We start from the raw sequence: 17964 nt of genomic DNA on the forward strand, positions 1-17964 counted from the left end.
ATTAAAGCCTTTTATTTACACTCTTACAATCGCTCTGATATTCATCCGCCTCGAACAACATGCCTTGGGTTAAAAATTAAAACAAAGAGATGGTATCACACAGAAAACTTACTATAGATATTATTAGAATAAGGGTTAGGCCAGCGTTAACATCTCGTAGAAATACATCTCATACTTATGTGTATCTATATTAAACGCAGATCATTAGTTGACCTTAAGTTGAAAGGTTATTAGATTATTTCCATTGAAGTACGTCCAAATGGACTGATTGATCCTCAGGAGCTGCAATAGTGACAGCTACAGTATTAAGATTTAAACTGTTATTCTTTATTGCTGGAGAAGATGGTCCTGTTGTGGATGCACTGGCTTTACTCTGGAGAGAGAGAGAGAGAGAGAGATGGGCATTAGTGCTGGTATTTTAGCACATGATCACTACATGAGTGTTTTGGGGTAAAGCAATAAATGACACACATAGAGACTCACCCAAAACATCAGCAGGAGCTGTGATGAACCATCATCAGAGAAATGCACAAAACACACAGAGAGAAGGATGTCAAGAATATTTACATTACAAGTGATTGACTAATTGATTTACATTGCAACTGACTAAAATAAAATAAGTTGAAATTTAAGAAATACAATTTAAACAAATTAAATAATAAATTAAAGCTAAATAGATTTTTTTTAAATGAATAAAAATGACAAAAGCACATAATATGAATATAACAAAGTAAAATGAATTGAAAATGTAAAATTAAAAGCTAATTTAGAATATTGTTAAATATTATAATGGTATATAAATAATACTAAAATGAGTCCAGATTTATTTTTCATTTTTATGACACAATAAAAAAACAGAGACCTGAGTGTTGTTATTGTTAACTGGAACTATTAAACATTTGTTTTCTTTATTTGATATAAAGCTGAAATAAAATAAAATATAAATATTAGATGGAAAACTCAAAAAACTTGAATGACCATTAGAAAAGTTTCCCTGACGACTAACTGAAAAAATTAAGCTGAAGTATTAATATTACCAATAAAAATGAATTAAAGCTAAATAGAAATATGTCAATTATGTGTACACTAATAAAAAAATGACATAACTAAATGAAAAAAAAAAAAAAACTAAAATTAACAAATATTAAAATAGTATATCAATAATTCTAAAATAAAAGCATAATATAACATAGTCAAAACATAACATTATTCGTTTACTGTTCTAGCTTCTGGTTTCTCAAAGGATCACATTCTAAAGCACATTAATACCCTAGTCATGAAACGCACCTGAGCCACACTGGGGTCGCCCGCGCATGAGTGTGCCCGAGATCTCCTTGCCGTCTTTGTCCACACACCAGCAGTAGCCGGTGCTGTGCCAGCACTGCATGGGCATATAGTTGCCCTGCTCGTCACACTGAGGCTTGAAGAACCCGGGCCTCACCTGCTTCTCAGACTCCAGCTTACACTTGCTCTCCACCTCAACAGCTGCAGAGAGACACGCGTGTCATGTGGAGATCTGCGTGAGGTGTGTGTGAGTGAGTGAGTGTGTGTGTGTGTGTGTGTGTGTGTGTCTCACCTGATGCAGGTGAGCTCTTAATCTCCTCATCTGCGTCCACCATCAGAGGCAGACTCCTCATTGGCAGATTCATCCTCTTCGGCATCACTCTAGAGCCTTCTGACAGAACATGAAGAATTAGTTCAACAATAATGGACAAGAGCTTGTGAGACAGTATATTGGGAATGTGGTCACAGGTGTTGTTACGCATGACATTTTTTAATTAATTTTGTCAATTATGTGCTTTTGTAATTTTTTTTTTTTCTAATATATTAATATGTTTTTAGCTTTAATTCAATTTCATTTTTTTTTGTAATTTTAATACATCAAGTTTTTCAGTTTGTTATTTTTTCATCTAATATTTGTATTTCTTTTTATTTCAGCTTTATTTCAATTACCAAAAATGCCTATATATATATATATATACATTTTTATATATAAATAATGTAATATATTATATTACATTTATTTTTCATATTATTTATTTATTTATCTATCTTGTGTTCTGGTGATTGTGTTGGTGATTTTCAAACATTATATATATTTTTTTAGTTTTCGGTTTTTAGTTTAATTAATTATTTTTAAATTTATTTAATTGTATGTGCTTTTTTTTTTTTAATATTATTTCAAATAATTATAATATATAATATATCTTTAATATTGAATATTAATATTTCTTTTTAGCTTTTTTTTTATTTTCTTTTTCATCAACGTAAATATATTTTATTTCAGTTAGCTGCAAAGGCAACAAGTTTTTCCATCTAATGTTTATATTTAATTTTAGCTTTTTTATATACATAATTTTAATTATATATTTTTTATTATATGTTAAATAATGTAATATATTATATTACATTTATTTTTCACATTATTTATTTATCCATCTCTCTTGTTCTGTAGGGTGATGTTTTTCAAATATTGTATATTAGCTTTTATTTTTATAGTTTTGTATATTTAGTTTAAGTTTTATTGGTTTTTATATATTGGTTTTATGTGCTTTTTCATTTTTAAAATATTTACATTAATACTTCAACTTAAACATATTTTATTTCAGTTAGTTGCGAAGGAAACATTTCTAAAGTTTTTCATCCATCGAATTTATATTTTTTGCGGCTTTATTCAATTACTAAAAATGCTGCCAATATATTATTATTATTATTATATTTTAAATTTGTTTATAATATCTTATATATTTAATATATAAATAATATATTACATTATATTACTTTACAATTATTTTTCATGTGATTTATTTATTTCTCTCTCGTGTTCTGTATGTTGGAGACCGTACCGTCCAGTTGTCCGCTGCCCTCTCTCTGGTTTGTGAAAACTGGCTGCAGTTTCTGCAGAAAAGAATAAGAAACAGATATTCAGAATTGAATGAACAGAAACCCAAGCGCCACTATTGACAACTATCATCATTTGCTGTTTCTCCTCACCAACAGGGGAGTGCTCTTTTTCTTGTCGGTGGTCTGGTCAGAGGTTTCGTCAGAGAAATCCTTCAGGAGGGGCATGCTGTTCATGGGAAGGTGCATCACTTTTGGAGGACCAGCTGACAGACGAAAGATGAACATGATATGCATATAAGTCTCATTTGCCTTTTAAACAAATATTTTTTAAAGGTGTGAGCCCTTTATTTACGAGAACTGGTATTTATAGGCCTGGGACAATATGCATGAATAATTTGATGCTTGTATTTCTGTAAATGAATAGCATGTAAAGCAATCCGTGTTTGATGAATGTTTTTGATGCACTGGTTAAATATACCTGACATCTTTCGGGTCAGCTCAGTCTTCAGCTTCTCCTGGCCGCTGGTCAGAGCACTGATGTGTTCCTTCTGGCCCCAGACGAAGTACGCGGTCAGCGCCTGACCCGCCAGCAGAAGACAGGCCAGAACTGTTAGTCCGGCCACCTTCAGCGCCTTTCCATTGGGGTTCCTGCAGACGGAGACACACACACACACACACCGTTAGACAAGGCGTTCTGCTGTTCAGGGGAGTTTCCACACTGAAGGTCACTGCTGTGGGTGTTTATCTGTAATAACATCATCTCTGTCCGGCAACAAAAGTGCATTCCCCTTCAAGTAAAAGGGAATATTTCTATGATTCACGCCACTATTTTGAATCAAGATCCTGGGAATTTTTGTGGGTGATTTGCTTTTCATTTTATTAAAAGAAAAGAGAGGGAGAAACAAATCCTGCTTCTATTTTTGGATGATTTCATTTGAAATAATCCTCTTTTGTAACTCACTTTGGAGTCTGCTAATTGAATAAATGTAAATATGGTTTAAATTCTTAACTAAAAATAAGATTGACTGATTCAGGTTTTCAGGAAGACTGAGAATAAACAGCAATGAATGTCCAATGCAGGGATATTTTGGTTTGTCAGAATTCAAATTAAAACCATAAAAAACTAATATTTTAGTTGCTTGAAATAAATAACATGAACTAAAATCAAATAAAATATGAAAAAGTAATCTTTTTTTAATTTCACCAAGTTGCCAAGGCAATATTTCTCATTTTTATTTAGTGTAACTTCCTGAAAAATAACTAAAACTGAAACAAGTTTTAAAAATAACTAATATACATATGAATAAATTGAAAAAAATATATGCCTATATATAAAATGACTGACCCAAACCAAACTACTGTTAAAACTGCTACTTAAAATTTTAAATGAACATTTGATTTGATATGATATATGATATGATTTGTTTGGGTATTTTATGTGCTATTTAAAAAAATCTTGTATAATAAGTCTATTACATTCAGATTCATGGCGTCATATTAATTGAGACTACATAGAATATTTGTCATTTTAAAAATGTATTTGTCACACCACAGGACTTTATAAAATGTAGGCTACTAGTGAAGGCAAAAAAGTGATTAAAACAATACAGCTCCCAAAATATAGAGTTAAACATTTATAAAATTCCATAAAAAAAGAAAATATTTAGTCAACAGCTCATTTAAAAAACAAAACAAAAAACACTTGTCCAGTATATAAACAACCAATCAGTAACGGCAGCGCGTGTGACGTCACGGGTAGCGAGGCAGAGTTTTATTTCCATCTTTCTGATTTCGCCTCTATATTGGAATTTTAAAGTAGGCTAATAAATAAGTATAACTTAAGTAAGATATGTATCAAATGAGTTTATACTTGTTGCGTCCTTTTTGAGCCACGGAATCATTTTAATAATGATTCATTGTCATTAATAGGCCTAATTAATGCTTTTAAATTTACATGCACAATACTGGTGTTTTGCATGCAAGAAAAAAGTTTAAAGGATCATTCAAAGCATGCATTCTTGAACATTTACCCTCACAAATGCTATATTGTTATTGCTATCATGCACTAATGCCATTTAATAATATATAGCCTACTGAAACTAACAAATTAATTTATTATGTCACACAAACAAATAAACAAACATCACCGTGTTGGTCCGCGGCTCAGGACGGTCTCTTGGCTCGGCACGCGCTGAATCAGCGCATCGTTTTGATGATCTTCCATCACTGCTGTTTCTAGTGTGAGTGAGTGGGTGAATGTGTGTGTTTATTCCGAATGAACGTCACTGTGACTTCCAGAAGGTTTTATGCACTAGCGAAACCCGCTTTTCAGGATGTGTGTGGCGGAAAGCCCCTGATTCTACAGATGTGAACCTGAACCTGATTCGGGCATCTTCACATCTGAAATGTGATTGGCTGATGAGAGCAGCGTCATTAGTTGATGGAGAGACTGAAACTTCAACTAATATATGGCCATGAGAAAGTGCTTGATAAAAACAAAACACTGAACATAAATATTCCACTTTCAGTTTTTTGAGCAAAATGATCAAATATTTCAGAGAGGGATTTGACATCAATAGGGTGACACTTTCTAATAATTCTGTTAAATCACTATTAAGATCATGTTTAGATTAAATGCACTCAGGTCCATATGTAAAAATATGCATCAAAGTGTGACATTCATATTTCTATCTTTCTGTCTTGTATAGCCTATTATATACAATATATTACTATAGCCTTTTTGAAATTCACATTAATGTATATCAGGCTTACATACAGTAGCCTACACTTTAAAAAAGTTGCTGCCTTAAATTTGTAAGTATCAACTTGGATGTTTAAGTAATTTCAAGTTAAATTAGGCCTAGCCTACATTAAGTTGACTTAAAAATTAGATGAATCTTGTATAACTTATTAAAAAAAAGTTTAAAATTGCTTAACTTATTTTGATGAGTTAAAGCAAGAAACATATTTTGTCCTTTTTATGTAAACTGCATAATGAGTAAAGTTCTATATATAGGCTAAGTAATGCAAGCTATTATAAAGTTGTATAGTCTTTGCAGGGCTGTAAAATGTTGTAGGCAACATCATGGTGAAATAAACACATAAACATGGTGAAATGTGAGTGAATTAGTGCAGGTTCTGCCGAGATACAGCTGATTCAAGCGTCCAGTTTCTCTGATTGGGCACGCAGACCAAAACATCATGACATACAACATTCCTTTTTTCTAAAACACAGAACTGAGAAATAAAGAATCAAGTCCGCAAAACTCCACCATCCTTTCCAAGTAAAATGTTAAACATGAAGTGAAATCAGAGAGTAAGATCTTTAGATGGTTAGACTTTTGCAAACTAAAACTCTGATTTATCAGAAATGTGTTGTGGAAGCCGTGTTGTGTTGTTGTGTTGTGTTTGTTGTGTTGTTGTTGTTGTGTTGGGTTGGGTTGTGTTGTTGTGTTGTGTCTTAAATGGTGTTTAATATAAGCAGAAATAACTTTTCTGTTAATAATTTTCTGTTGCTGCTGGTAAAAATAATCACTGAAGGTGATTTTATTGGTAATCTGTACATAATCAAATGATGAGATTTCCAAACACAGTTAAGTCAAATCTCAGTTTGAGGATCACTAAAGCAAATATATGTAGGCTATATCAAATGAAATCATCAATATACACATACTATTAAAATGCACACAATTTTTGCATAATATAAAACATATTTTTTAATTATATTTAAAAAAATGATCTACTTTATTAATATATTTCCCAAATGGAGATGTCAGATCTAGTAGGGACACACACATAGTAAACATAAACACAACACAATGTCAAAAGATTTGCAAAATATTTAGTTTTGTTTCAAGCAAGCAGAGGAAGACAACAATATCTGCATACAATACTTTCACTTTTATTTTTGATTAATTAGAATATAAATCGAACATCACAGTTATTGAGAACTAATTTAACTCTTAAATCACTTTTAACAACCAACTCATGTTATAATAATATTATTGAATACATTCTATATTAAACAAACAACTGATGTTTTTTTTTCCATGAATGACATGAATGACGGAGAGCATTTTGAAATGAAAACTCAGTTTTCAAATCTGTGTTGTGTTGTTGTGTTGTTGTTGTTGTGTTGTGTCTTAAATTGTGTTTAATATAAGCAAAAATAACACTATTGCAAATGATTTTCTGTTCCTGTTGGTAAAAATAATCACTGAAGGTGATTTTTTGGGTAATCTGTACATAATCAAATGATGAGATTTCAAATCTCAGTTTGAGGATCACTAAAGCAGATCATACGAAGGCTGACAAATATATGTAGGCTCAAACGAAATCATCAATATACACATACTATTAAAATGCACACAATTTTTGCATAATATAAAACTTTTTTTTTTAAATATATATAAAAAAGATCTACTTTATTAATATATTTCCCAAATGGAGATGTCAGAGTAGGGACACACACATACAGTAGTAAACATAAACACAACACAATGTCAAAAGATTTGCAAAATATTTAGTTTTGTTTCAAGGAAGCAGAAGAAGACAACAATATCTGCATACAATACTTTCAATACGAACAATCACAGTTATTGAGAACTAATTTAACTCACTTTTCCACACTGAAAAAAATGATTCATTTACTAGTTGAATTTACTAAAAAAAATTATGTTAATTGGATCCACATAATTGATTTTAGCCACATTCATTGAATTCAATGAATTAACTAAATGTTTTTATCGTAAGTGGTTCCACACAATTGATTTTAGCTACATTTAAACAAATGCATTAAGTTGAACTTAGTTCAACGTAATGCATTTGTTTAAATGTAGCTAAAATCAATTATGTGGAACCAATTAACATAATTTTTTTTAGTAAATACAACTAAGTCAATGAATCATTTTTTTCAGTGATTTAACAACCAACTCATGGTATAATATTATTGAATACATACTATATTAAACAAACAACTGATGTTTCTTTTTCCATGAATGAGATTATCAAAAAATCTTATAGAGGAACAAAACAGTAGTTGATTTCAGATTTGCTGATTTCACATGAGAGTTAAAGACTGAATTCAGAAGAACCCAACAAGGAATGCATTTCATAATTTTAAAGATGACTGAAAGGCACATTAACACAATCGAAGGTGTGTTCTGTAACTGCTACTGTACTAACAGTGAACGCTCCTGCTGTTAAAATGTAAAAATACACTCACAAACAAACAAACAAACAAACAAACACATTTATTCTCCCTCATATAATAATCTTTTTCTGACTGTCTCTATCAGACACATAATTCAACATCAGAAATACATATACAACTGAAGTCAATGCAAGCATTTGAGGGTTTTGTAAGGTTTTGGATAGTAATTCTTCCCGATGGATTTGGTAACACTTGAGTCATTCTTCACTTTAGAGTTAATTATTATACATTATGTATATTAGTATAAAGTAGTTCTCTGGGAGCTATACAAAATAGTGGTTATTGATTAGAAAAGTGAACACTACTAAATTGTTAATCAAAGATTCTTGTTAATTAGTTACTACGTGCGTTACTAATTTGTTCCTGCAGTTATTCATAAATGACAGAACCGTATTCTAAGTGTCACCATCACATCTTCTCATTTCTTTCACATTCACTGTTATCAGCATCATGACTGCAGTGCTCAGGATACTAAACACTTTCCCTGAGGCCTTGTCCACACTAATACGTTTAAAAACGATGACGTACGTTTAGTCATGTGACCATCACAAACCCATCACGTTTATACCGGAATTGTGCCTGTTATGTGCTATTCACTTTCACACAGTTGCTAAAATATGTTAATTTGCAGACTCTTCATATCACAGTCCTGCAAGATGACCGAAAATTCACTCGCATTTGCTGTCCTGCGGTAAAACATGAGAGCAGTTGTGTTTTAGACCAAACATATAATGGTGAGTGTGTGCTATAGCCTGCGCATCAGTGAATGCTGAGATATTCGGCTAAATAAAATCATCCTGCCAGAAGACTTGTGTGATAACCTGATTATGTCTTGTTCTGTCTTTTATCATCTCAGTGAGCTTTTATGAGGGTGAATTTGGTGTTTTCCGACGTTTCAGTGTGAAATCGTTTGGGAAAACGCTATGTGGACGGAGAGCGTTTTGAAATGAAAACTCAGTTTTCAAATCTATCCGGATTAATTAAGACCTAGATGTTGCAGATCCTCGTATATTGCTCATCTCAGACAATGAAATCACCGCCCTGAACTTTCCCTCTTCGCTTCCTGTTTTGTTCTTCCTCTATGTCGGATCCTCTCAGTTTCCTATCTATTACAGACAAACAAACAAATAACTTTCTTTGAGCAAGTAGAAGCTTTTTAGGATGCATGAAGAAGATGGACATAATCAAACAACACCCTACATTTTTTTTCTTATTTGAGAATCCTTTTCACTCAGAATTAGTGGCAGGTTTTCACTGTGACCAAGTTCAAGCTCCCCAAAATTGTCTACATATCAAATTGACCCTGATAAATATTAACTATAAAAAGTAAAACAACTACTCCTTTAGAGCCTAATTAAGTTTATGTTAATAGATACATTTCGCCATATATGATCCACTGTTAATTAGCTATTTCATATTCAACTTTTCGTTATGGTCTGGCCTTCACATGGTTAACATCACCATACCTTCCACAGATTATTAATCATAGTAAAGACACTTGTGTTGTGTTACAAGTTTTCTGAAATGGTATGTTTCAACACAAAATGTGGCATTATATAATATGTGACCCTGGACCACAAAACCAGTCACAAGTTGCACGGGTATATTTGTGGCAATAGCCAACGATACATGGTATGGGTCAAAATTATCGATTTTTCTTTTATGCCAAAAATCATTAGGAAGTAAAGATCATGTTCCATGAAGATATTTTGTAAATTTCCTACCGTAAATATAGAAAACATTTATTTTTGTGAGTGAATGCAGCACAATCGCCAACATAAATGGACAACTTTAAAGGGGATTTTCTCAATGTTTCCATTTTTTTGCACCCTCAGATTCCAGATTTTCAAATAGTTGTATCTCAACCAAATATTGTCCTATCCTAATAAACCATACATCAATGGAAAGATTATTTATTCAGTTTTCATATGATGTATACATCTCAATTTAAAAGAATTTACCCATGTGACTGGTTTTGGGTCATAATTTGAATTTCTTTCTTCTGCCGAACAGAAAGGAAGATATTTAGAAGAATGTCAGTAACCAGACAGTTTCTGGTCCCATTGATTTCCATAGTAGGAAAAAATATATAGGCCTACTATGGAAGTCAGTGGTACCAGAAACTGTCTGGTTACTGACATTCTTCTAAATATCTTCCTTTCTGTTCAGCAGAAGAAAGAAATTCATACAGGTTTGAAACAACATGAGGGTGAGTATATGATGACAGAAATTTCATTTTAAAGTGGAGTATCCCTTTAAAGGTTTTAGCAGATGAGATTTTGGATTTCTCTTTTTATCACTCTATATATCAGCCAGAAAAAAGTTCTTCCAATAGTCTGAAAGAATACATGTTATGGAAGCAAAATCAAAAAAAAATTACTGTGATTAATAAACTGGGGAAGGTATGGTGATGTTTACCCTGTTCACCAGTAGAGTCTTGTCTTAATGTTACCAGTTGACCAGTGCATGAAAGGCTTTTGCCTGTAGTGTCTTGCCTTAAATTGTGCATGTAGCCTAAGGTCCTATGTCATTTTCAAAACTCACAGCTTTCCAAACTGTTTATGGAGTTTTTGTATAATGAATGTTTCTGTAAAGATGTTTTGTCAGCTGAGCATAAATCCATTGAACGCACTGTACCACTCACATCCTCGGTTTAATTCAGTATGTCTCTATATCTTACTAAGCTCTGGTAGTTTGCACCAGATTGTATTACCGCTCTCTGAGCGTTAGTCGTCGCTCTATAACCCATTAATAAGTGTGTGTGTGTGTGTGTGTGTGTGTGGGCTATATGTGTGTGCTTGTCGCCCTCTATCACCGAACGCTTGTAAGGCGTCAGTCCAGCGCACATGTGTTTCACTCAGCTGGTGTCTCTCTGCGCTCGAGACGCGCTCCGCACCGGAGGAGAACCGGAGTCACCGGACAGCCGAATTTACCGGACCACCGTGAGAACAGCATCACAGGACGAGCGGTGAAGGATTGACGCAGGACACGCGCTCGGACGCGTTCAGCAACGCTTCTTCTGCTGTGTGTGAATCAGGTGAGATGAAATCTGCTGCATGTTCTCACACTAAACAACGGCCTTATATAAAGACACTCTCTCTGTGCATCAGACACTGTACTGTTACTGTACCAGTGATGGGTTCACACCGCACCTGTTGTTAGTGCATCAATCAGTGTTCAGGATGTTTACAGTCATATTTAGTATGTTTTTCTGTAGTTTGGTGATTTTTAGTGGATGAACAGTTCCCCTCAGATTTCTGTGTAACCCAAACAATACTTTCTGGACCCGTTCTGTATTTGTGCTGTATTTCAGATGTGGTAAATCATGGTGTATTTGATGTTTTACTGTACTGTAGCCTACATGCATTCATGAGTCTTCAAACAGTCCTTGAATAACTCATCACATGATGGGTATATTGCTTTATTGGGGTTAATTGTGTGTGAAATCTGATTTACAGTAGATTCACTGGACAATCACATGACAGAGAAAAATTAAAATGGAAAAAACATTTTATAAAAATAAAACTGAGCTTCATTATTCAAGATCTTGTACACGGCTCATCAGTGTTAAAATCACTTATCGTACAGTGAAACCTCTTTAGTAATGCATGGTTTTTAATTTTGAGTGTATTGAATCTACAGTCTGTAAACACTCAAAAATCAAACCCATGTGACACAGTTTCATGTCATTTGCAAGGCTTCTGGTAAAAAGTGCATTGTCTACAGGTTTCTTTACATGTGCGAGGGCAGTCTTTGAAGAAAAGTATACTAAAACATGGGGAAATGAGTTTTGAGGATGTTTAGCTCCTCTCTGTTTGAAGACTCTTGAATCAGCTGAATCATGTTCTTGATTTTAGGGTTAGTTCACCCAAAAATTTTAATTCTGTCAGTATTTGCTCACCCTCATGTCGTTCCAAACCCGTAAGACCTTCGTTCATCTTCGGAACACAAATGCAGATATTTTTGATGAAATCTGAGAGCTTAAAAAAAAGAAAAGTATTCTCGTCGCTTCATAACATTAAGGTTGAACTACTGTAGTCACATGGACTATTTTAACAATGTTTTTACCATGTTTTTGGGCCTTTTTAAAGTTGCAACGACTTCGCTGTCAATGGAGGGACAGAAAGCTCTCAGATTTCATCAAAAATATCTTCATTTGTGTTCCGAAGATGAACGAAAGTCTTAAGGGTTTGGAACGACATGAGGGTGAGCAAATGATGACAGAATTTTCTTTTTTTTTCACATCCTTTAATCTACTCATATCAGCAGGTACGAGTAACCAATTACCATAGCCATATTCAAATCCTTGAGTATGGTTAGGTCGAGCGGTTGGTTTGGGTTTGGCTTCAGCAAATATCACCTCTGTATAAAAAACGATTCAGTCTGTGAGATGTTCTAGTTAATGTGTGTGTGTGTGTGTGTTTGCATGTGACCCATGAACTCCATCCACTTCACAGCTGTCGTGTACACTCTAAAAAATAAAACATTGGGTCAACAAAAAAAAATATGTTAACGTTTTCCACTAGAATTTTTATGTTAAGACTGCTGGCAGAATTACATTAATTCAAAGCGATGTTTTGAGTACGGTTAATTACTTTTTTTGGGCCACAATAAAACGCATTTCTAAGTAACACGAACTTAATAATTTTCAACATGAATGCAAGTAATTAAGTTGATCCAACATAATGTTTTAAGTTAGGTGAAGCAGTTTTTTTGGCCACAATAAAACACATTTCTAAGTAACATGAACTTAATAATTAAGTTGATCTCTGCAAGAGTTAAGTTGAGCCCTTTTGTTTTTATTTGAAGTTGATTACTCTTTTAAACATACATGTAACATTCATCTTTTAATATATTTCCCTTTCAAAAGATTTAAATGAACTGTATTACCATGTCCTTTCTAATACAACGTAAAGCATACATTTTCTTAGAAATCAACCTATAGCCGACTTATCACTTCAAATCAAACATTCAATTGAAATGTATGGTCACTACACTGTCATTGGACAGGAACACAGAAAACATTTCATCACTGGATAGGTTTCGTTCGTTTATTTAAAGTGTGGTTTATGTCAGCTGAATGTGCGGAACGCTTTTCAGAGAAGATAAGGCAACGTTATTTTAGTACAATTAACACCCAGCGGTAGCTAAGGGGAAAAAATCTCTGAATGCTTCACGTGAAACTTCGGTCTTCCGACCTATTACCATCGTGTCAATTCTCTATTGATTTTGATGGTAATATCAGTTTTGATTAACGTTAATATGCGCGAGGAAGGGAGGGAGAACAAGACAGTTTGAAGACTGTGAGAGTGCGCGCGCGTGGCCGGAGGAGGGTCTCTCTCTCTCTCTCTCTCTGCTCGTTCTCTCAGTAAAATGCGCGGGCGCCTGTCACAATTGTAAACAATAAAAACGAAATTTGGAAAACTAAAACGGAATTCATAGGGCCCTACATAACTCCGACTTGTTTTGAGCAAAGTATCTGAACAAATAGCGTAGCTACTAGCCAACTTTACCTCGGCACACAGACTAACGTATAGCCTACTATCAACACTGCTCAAATTTCAGAGTAAGGACTTCCAGATTTCGGTATTCGGTTACAGTAGGCTATCACCAACAGAATCCTGAGCGAATGCGAATATGTGTAAGCATAAAATTACTTACCATTCACCACATTACGCTTCAGCGAGTTTCAGCTGTGGCCACACTCGTCTGGCCTTAAACATGCACACGGTAACTGTGGACCGTTTACACGTCATCAAATTGTTTTTTACATTAACAGAACTTAAAATTAAATTAATTTTTGATCAACTGAAAATGTTAAACTCTGACAAGTCATGATAGTATGTTTAATCAATAGGCATAATTTGTGTGTCATCCCAGCTCAATAAAATAACAATTACAAGTAAAAAGTCTAACAGTATCTCAGAACTTGATTTTTTATTTCACAACAATATATATATTTAAGTAATGACTAAAGGTCCTCTGAATTAGTTTTTAGAGTGTAGCGTAAAGGTTATTTTTAGCTGAACTGACGCCTGTTGTGTCTTTTCCTGATTTTTTTGGGCTCTTCAGAGCTGATGTAAGGGGCTGATTGTTGATTTGTCTCTTCAGCGTAAGAAAGTCCTGATTGATTAGTTGATTGATTGTGTTTCCAGTGGCATCAGAGTCAGAAAGATTCAGTCTAAATCAGATCAGATGCTTTCCTGTAGGGCTGCATGAGTAATTGAAATAAAACAGAAATCGTGAAGAAAAAAAAAAAAAATGCTGTAATTTTACAGTTGTAATGTAAAAATAAAATGACTATTATTATATTATTTTTCTTAAATGCATCTGACTGTCTGTACAAAGAGTCACATGATCAGTGACAAGGAAAATGGGGCACTGAAATGAATTTTTCATGACATTATTTTTATTTTAAATTATTCAAACACACGGTCTGTTTCCTTTTATGATTTGTGTATTTCACAGTGAAATTTTACAAATTAATAATTTAATTTGTTTAATAATTTATTCAATTCTTTTAGTAGTAATTTATTATTATTATTTATTCATAATTTATACATTTTTTATAGCCATATTGATAAAAAGCACAGCAAACCTAGAATTTATTTTTAAATTCTATTTTAAATCACAATTTGTATCAGAAAAATTACAATTAGATTTTTTTTCCCTAATTTGTGGATCCCTAGTTTTTTGTATTAAAATGCACAAAACCCCATTTAAACTGACTGCAGTGTGCCTAATTAGGCATCATTTGGGGGGTTGGTAATTTAATGAATGACTTTGTGCATGTAAATCATCATTGTTTTGTCTCCTCTTTACGATAAAACAACCGTGTGTATGTTTCAGAGAGTAATTCTGTATCTCATATCTTTGAGATGGAGATCCAGTGAATCAGGATTATGATCGTCCTGCAGATCGTGAGCTTCTTTAACCCTTTAAATCACTGCTGCATAACGAGTTACCATCTGTGTTGAAACACAAACACTGGCATTTGTCAGGACGCAACAAACCGTTTATTTATTTTGTCCTGAGGAGAGGCAGGTTGGCAGCTGTCGTTTGGCAGAGAGTGATGGATTGTGGGTAATTTGATTCTGAAATCTTCATCTGCTCAGTGGGGTCTCATTTTGGTCATCACTCAAACTGTTTGCCCTTAAGGTGAGCAGGAGGAACCCCAACACACACACACACACACACACACACACATACATATATGTATACATAAAAGAAGCCAGAAGCCTTCAAAAAGTCTGTGGTTGGCAATTTATTTGATTTAATACCGTTATTTGTTCACACAAATTGTATTATCAGCAAAATGGAAGAACATCTGACCATCTTTACAGTCACATGATCAGTGACATACATTTACTTTCATTTGATTAGTCATATAGTAATATTGATAAATAAAACTTAGCTAATTTCCTGGTTTATACCAAAGAAATTCAATGTTCATTGAATAAACACTGTAAAGATAATATATATATATATATATATATATTAGGGCTGTCAAACGATTAATCGCGATTAATCGCATCCAAAATAAAAGTTTGTTTTTACATAATATATGTGTGTGTACGGTGTATAATTATTTTCTATATATAAATACACACACATGCATGTATATATTTAAAAAAAAATTGCATGTATATACTGTGTATATATATTTATATTATATATAATTTATATTATATATAAATATTTTATATATAAATAACACATTTTTCTTAAATATTTATGCATGTGTGTGTATTTATATATAGAAAATAATTATATTCCATACACACACATATATTATGTAAACACAAACTTTTATTTTGGATGCGATTAATTGTTTGACTGATATATATATTAGACTGAAGGAGTGCTAAATGTGTGTGTGTATGTAAATATACTATATATACAATAGATACACACAGTATGAGCTCAGAGAGAGATTTCTTTCATTGTTGTTTTGCGTCCTTTTAACATTAGAATTTTTAGTTCTGTGGATTTCGGTTTTTAATTGTAAAATGTCTTTGACATTTGATCATGTTTTTGCATATTTTTGGCATGTAGTAAACACTTTGTACTATGTCATTTTGCTCTGCATTGGTATCGGTATTGTTGTCTTGTTTTCCCAGTTCAAATATCTAAACGGTCTTTAATCAAGATGCATTTCATTGAGAAGCAAAATTACGTCAGATAATAAGTCTTGTTTTCTGAAAAATGAATCAAAATAAAGCAAGTTTTTGCTTTCAAAAATATCTGCCAATGGGGTCAAAAAAATAAAGGGAAACTAGATTTTTTTTCTTACCCCGTTGACAGTTATTTATTCTTGTCTCAGCATAACTCATCTCATTTTTATCAATTTTCAAGACTAAAACACTGGTCGGTCCCGTGTAATGTGTGTGTTGGAGCGGCACAGAACAGACATTAATCAATCTGTCGGGCAGGTGGAGAGAGAGAGCGAGTGAAGGAGAGAATCATGGGAGATGTGTGTCTTCTGCAGAGCTCATTCATCATGCAGTGCCTTGTGGGATATGTGAGGTCACGTGTGTTGTACGTCTCACATCAGAGAGCAGGACGTTACACGCTCGCTTACACACGGATGGCTGATATCTCTCTTTCTCACTCCTTCTGCCTGACTGACACATTTCCCTCTGATATATATTCCTGTCAGTGTCCCCGAGTCTGCTTTGAGTCGATATTGATGTTGTTGTTTTGAAAATGATTTTGAATAGCTTTGTTAAAGGCCTGGAAATACTGCACTAAATGGCTTGATAAGTCCAGTTCTCCTACCTGTGTTGACATTCAGTGACGTCCTTAGTTAATAAATGGACAATAGATTTTAGTTTGTATTAAAAAATTGCAAAATTGGCTGTATTAATTTGTCCATTTTCAAATGTTAAACCATCAAGCCCCCAACAGTCCGTTTATAAGCACTTCTCATTACAAGTTTGGGAAGTTGCTTTTCCAAATGCTCATTAAAGCGACCCGAACACAGCACATACTGTGATTCGATTAATCGTGCAGCCCTATCATTATTTTTGATCCATTTTTCTGGAAGATAAAGATTAAAAATTTCAGAAATGCGTTTGTATCCCCGTCATGAAGACCAACAGCAGTTGTAACAAACAACTTAAGTAAGAGAACCGTTATTGACAATTTGTTGATAATCGAGGGTTTCTTACGTAAAGGTTTTACTGCAACTGAACCCAAGCCCCGCCTCTTATGAATATTTGCATATCATTACCGTCACTTAATGTAATAATGATACATCACTGAAGTTGTGTTTAGTCAGCGACACTACAGCCTGGAGTAAGCAAAGACATTTCAGACCCAACAGGTCAGAGGTCACCACACTTGAACTTTAGTAGTCAGCAAAAGACAAAAATTGGTGTGAGGGCGGGACAACCTGTCACTCACATGGGATTAACCAATAGCAAACCACCACCATCCAATCAATTCCTCATGGACAAAATCAAGCCCCGCATTTCATTTGTTTCTTGTTTGAGAAGCCGTTTCACTCGGTTATACGTCACAGTAGAGAAGAAAAGGCTACCGAGTTTAAATGTTTAATGCTTCTGAAGGGAATATGAAGTGCACTTTCCCTCAAGACTGTGTCCTGCTCTCAGAGGTGTCAGACGACACGGTAGTTTTCAGGATCATGTTACATCATCTGACCCGTTATGAGCTCTCGGCCAATCCAGATGCAGGCTTGGAATCATATTTAGGTGAGAGGTCACAGGGCACAAGAATCATCTGCCGTCCGGCTCAAATCACCAGCCAGCGAGTGTGTGTGTGTGTGCCGATCTCATTACCCACGTGCCCTGTCATTTAAAGAGCAGTCAGGTCAGTCGTCTTGATGGTCCCGTGTGCTCAGAGTGAGTTTCACGACCCCTGTTGAGGTTCCTTCGGCATGTTGTTCC

At 33.9% G+C, this 17964-nt stretch overlaps 2 protein-coding genes across 7 annotated transcripts in view; one reads left to right on the forward strand and one right to left on the reverse strand.

The window, feature by feature from the left end:
• The window catches only part of cd74a (CD74 molecule, major histocompatibility complex, class II invariant chain a), a 5282-nt gene extending 25 nt beyond the window's left edge, over positions 1-5257 (reverse strand). The window contains exons 1-8 of one of the 6 annotated variants that reach the window (XM_079892419.1): positions 4992-5189; positions 3323-3492; positions 2995-3107; positions 2847-2898; positions 1577-1672; positions 1288-1485; positions 484-501; positions 1-373 (exon numbers count right to left, since the gene is read on the reverse strand). The exon at positions 1-373 is cut by the window's left edge and continues 25 nt beyond it. In XM_079892419.1, coding sequence (XP_079748545.1) covers positions 369-373; positions 484-501; positions 1288-1485; positions 1577-1672; positions 2847-2898; positions 2995-3107; positions 3323-3492; positions 4992-5068 — 729 coding nt within the window. In that variant the 5' untranslated portion in view covers positions 5069-5189 and the 3' untranslated portion in view covers positions 1-368. Of the gene's footprint in view, positions 374-483; positions 502-1269; positions 1486-1576; positions 1676-2846; positions 2899-2994; positions 3108-3322; positions 3493-4991 lie in introns of all 6 variants that reach the window. The other 5 variants (XM_079892418.1, XM_079892421.1, XM_079892423.1 and 2 more) reach the window with 5 other exon arrangements.
• Positions 5258-10827: 5570 nt separating this feature from the next.
• ndst1a (N-deacetylase/N-sulfotransferase (heparan glucosaminyl) 1a) overlaps positions 10828-17964 on the forward strand; it is a 30166-nt gene continuing 23029 nt past the window's right edge. The window contains exon 1 of the mRNA XM_079892428.1: positions 10828-11093. The gene's annotated coding sequence lies outside the window, so the exon portion shown is untranslated. The remainder of the gene's footprint in view (positions 11094-17964) is intronic.

This window comes from Squalius cephalus (genome assembly GCF_949319135.1).
Source record: "Squalius cephalus genome assembly, chromosome: 14".
Lineage (NCBI taxonomy): Eukaryota > Metazoa > Chordata > Actinopteri > Cypriniformes > Leuciscidae > Squalius > Squalius cephalus.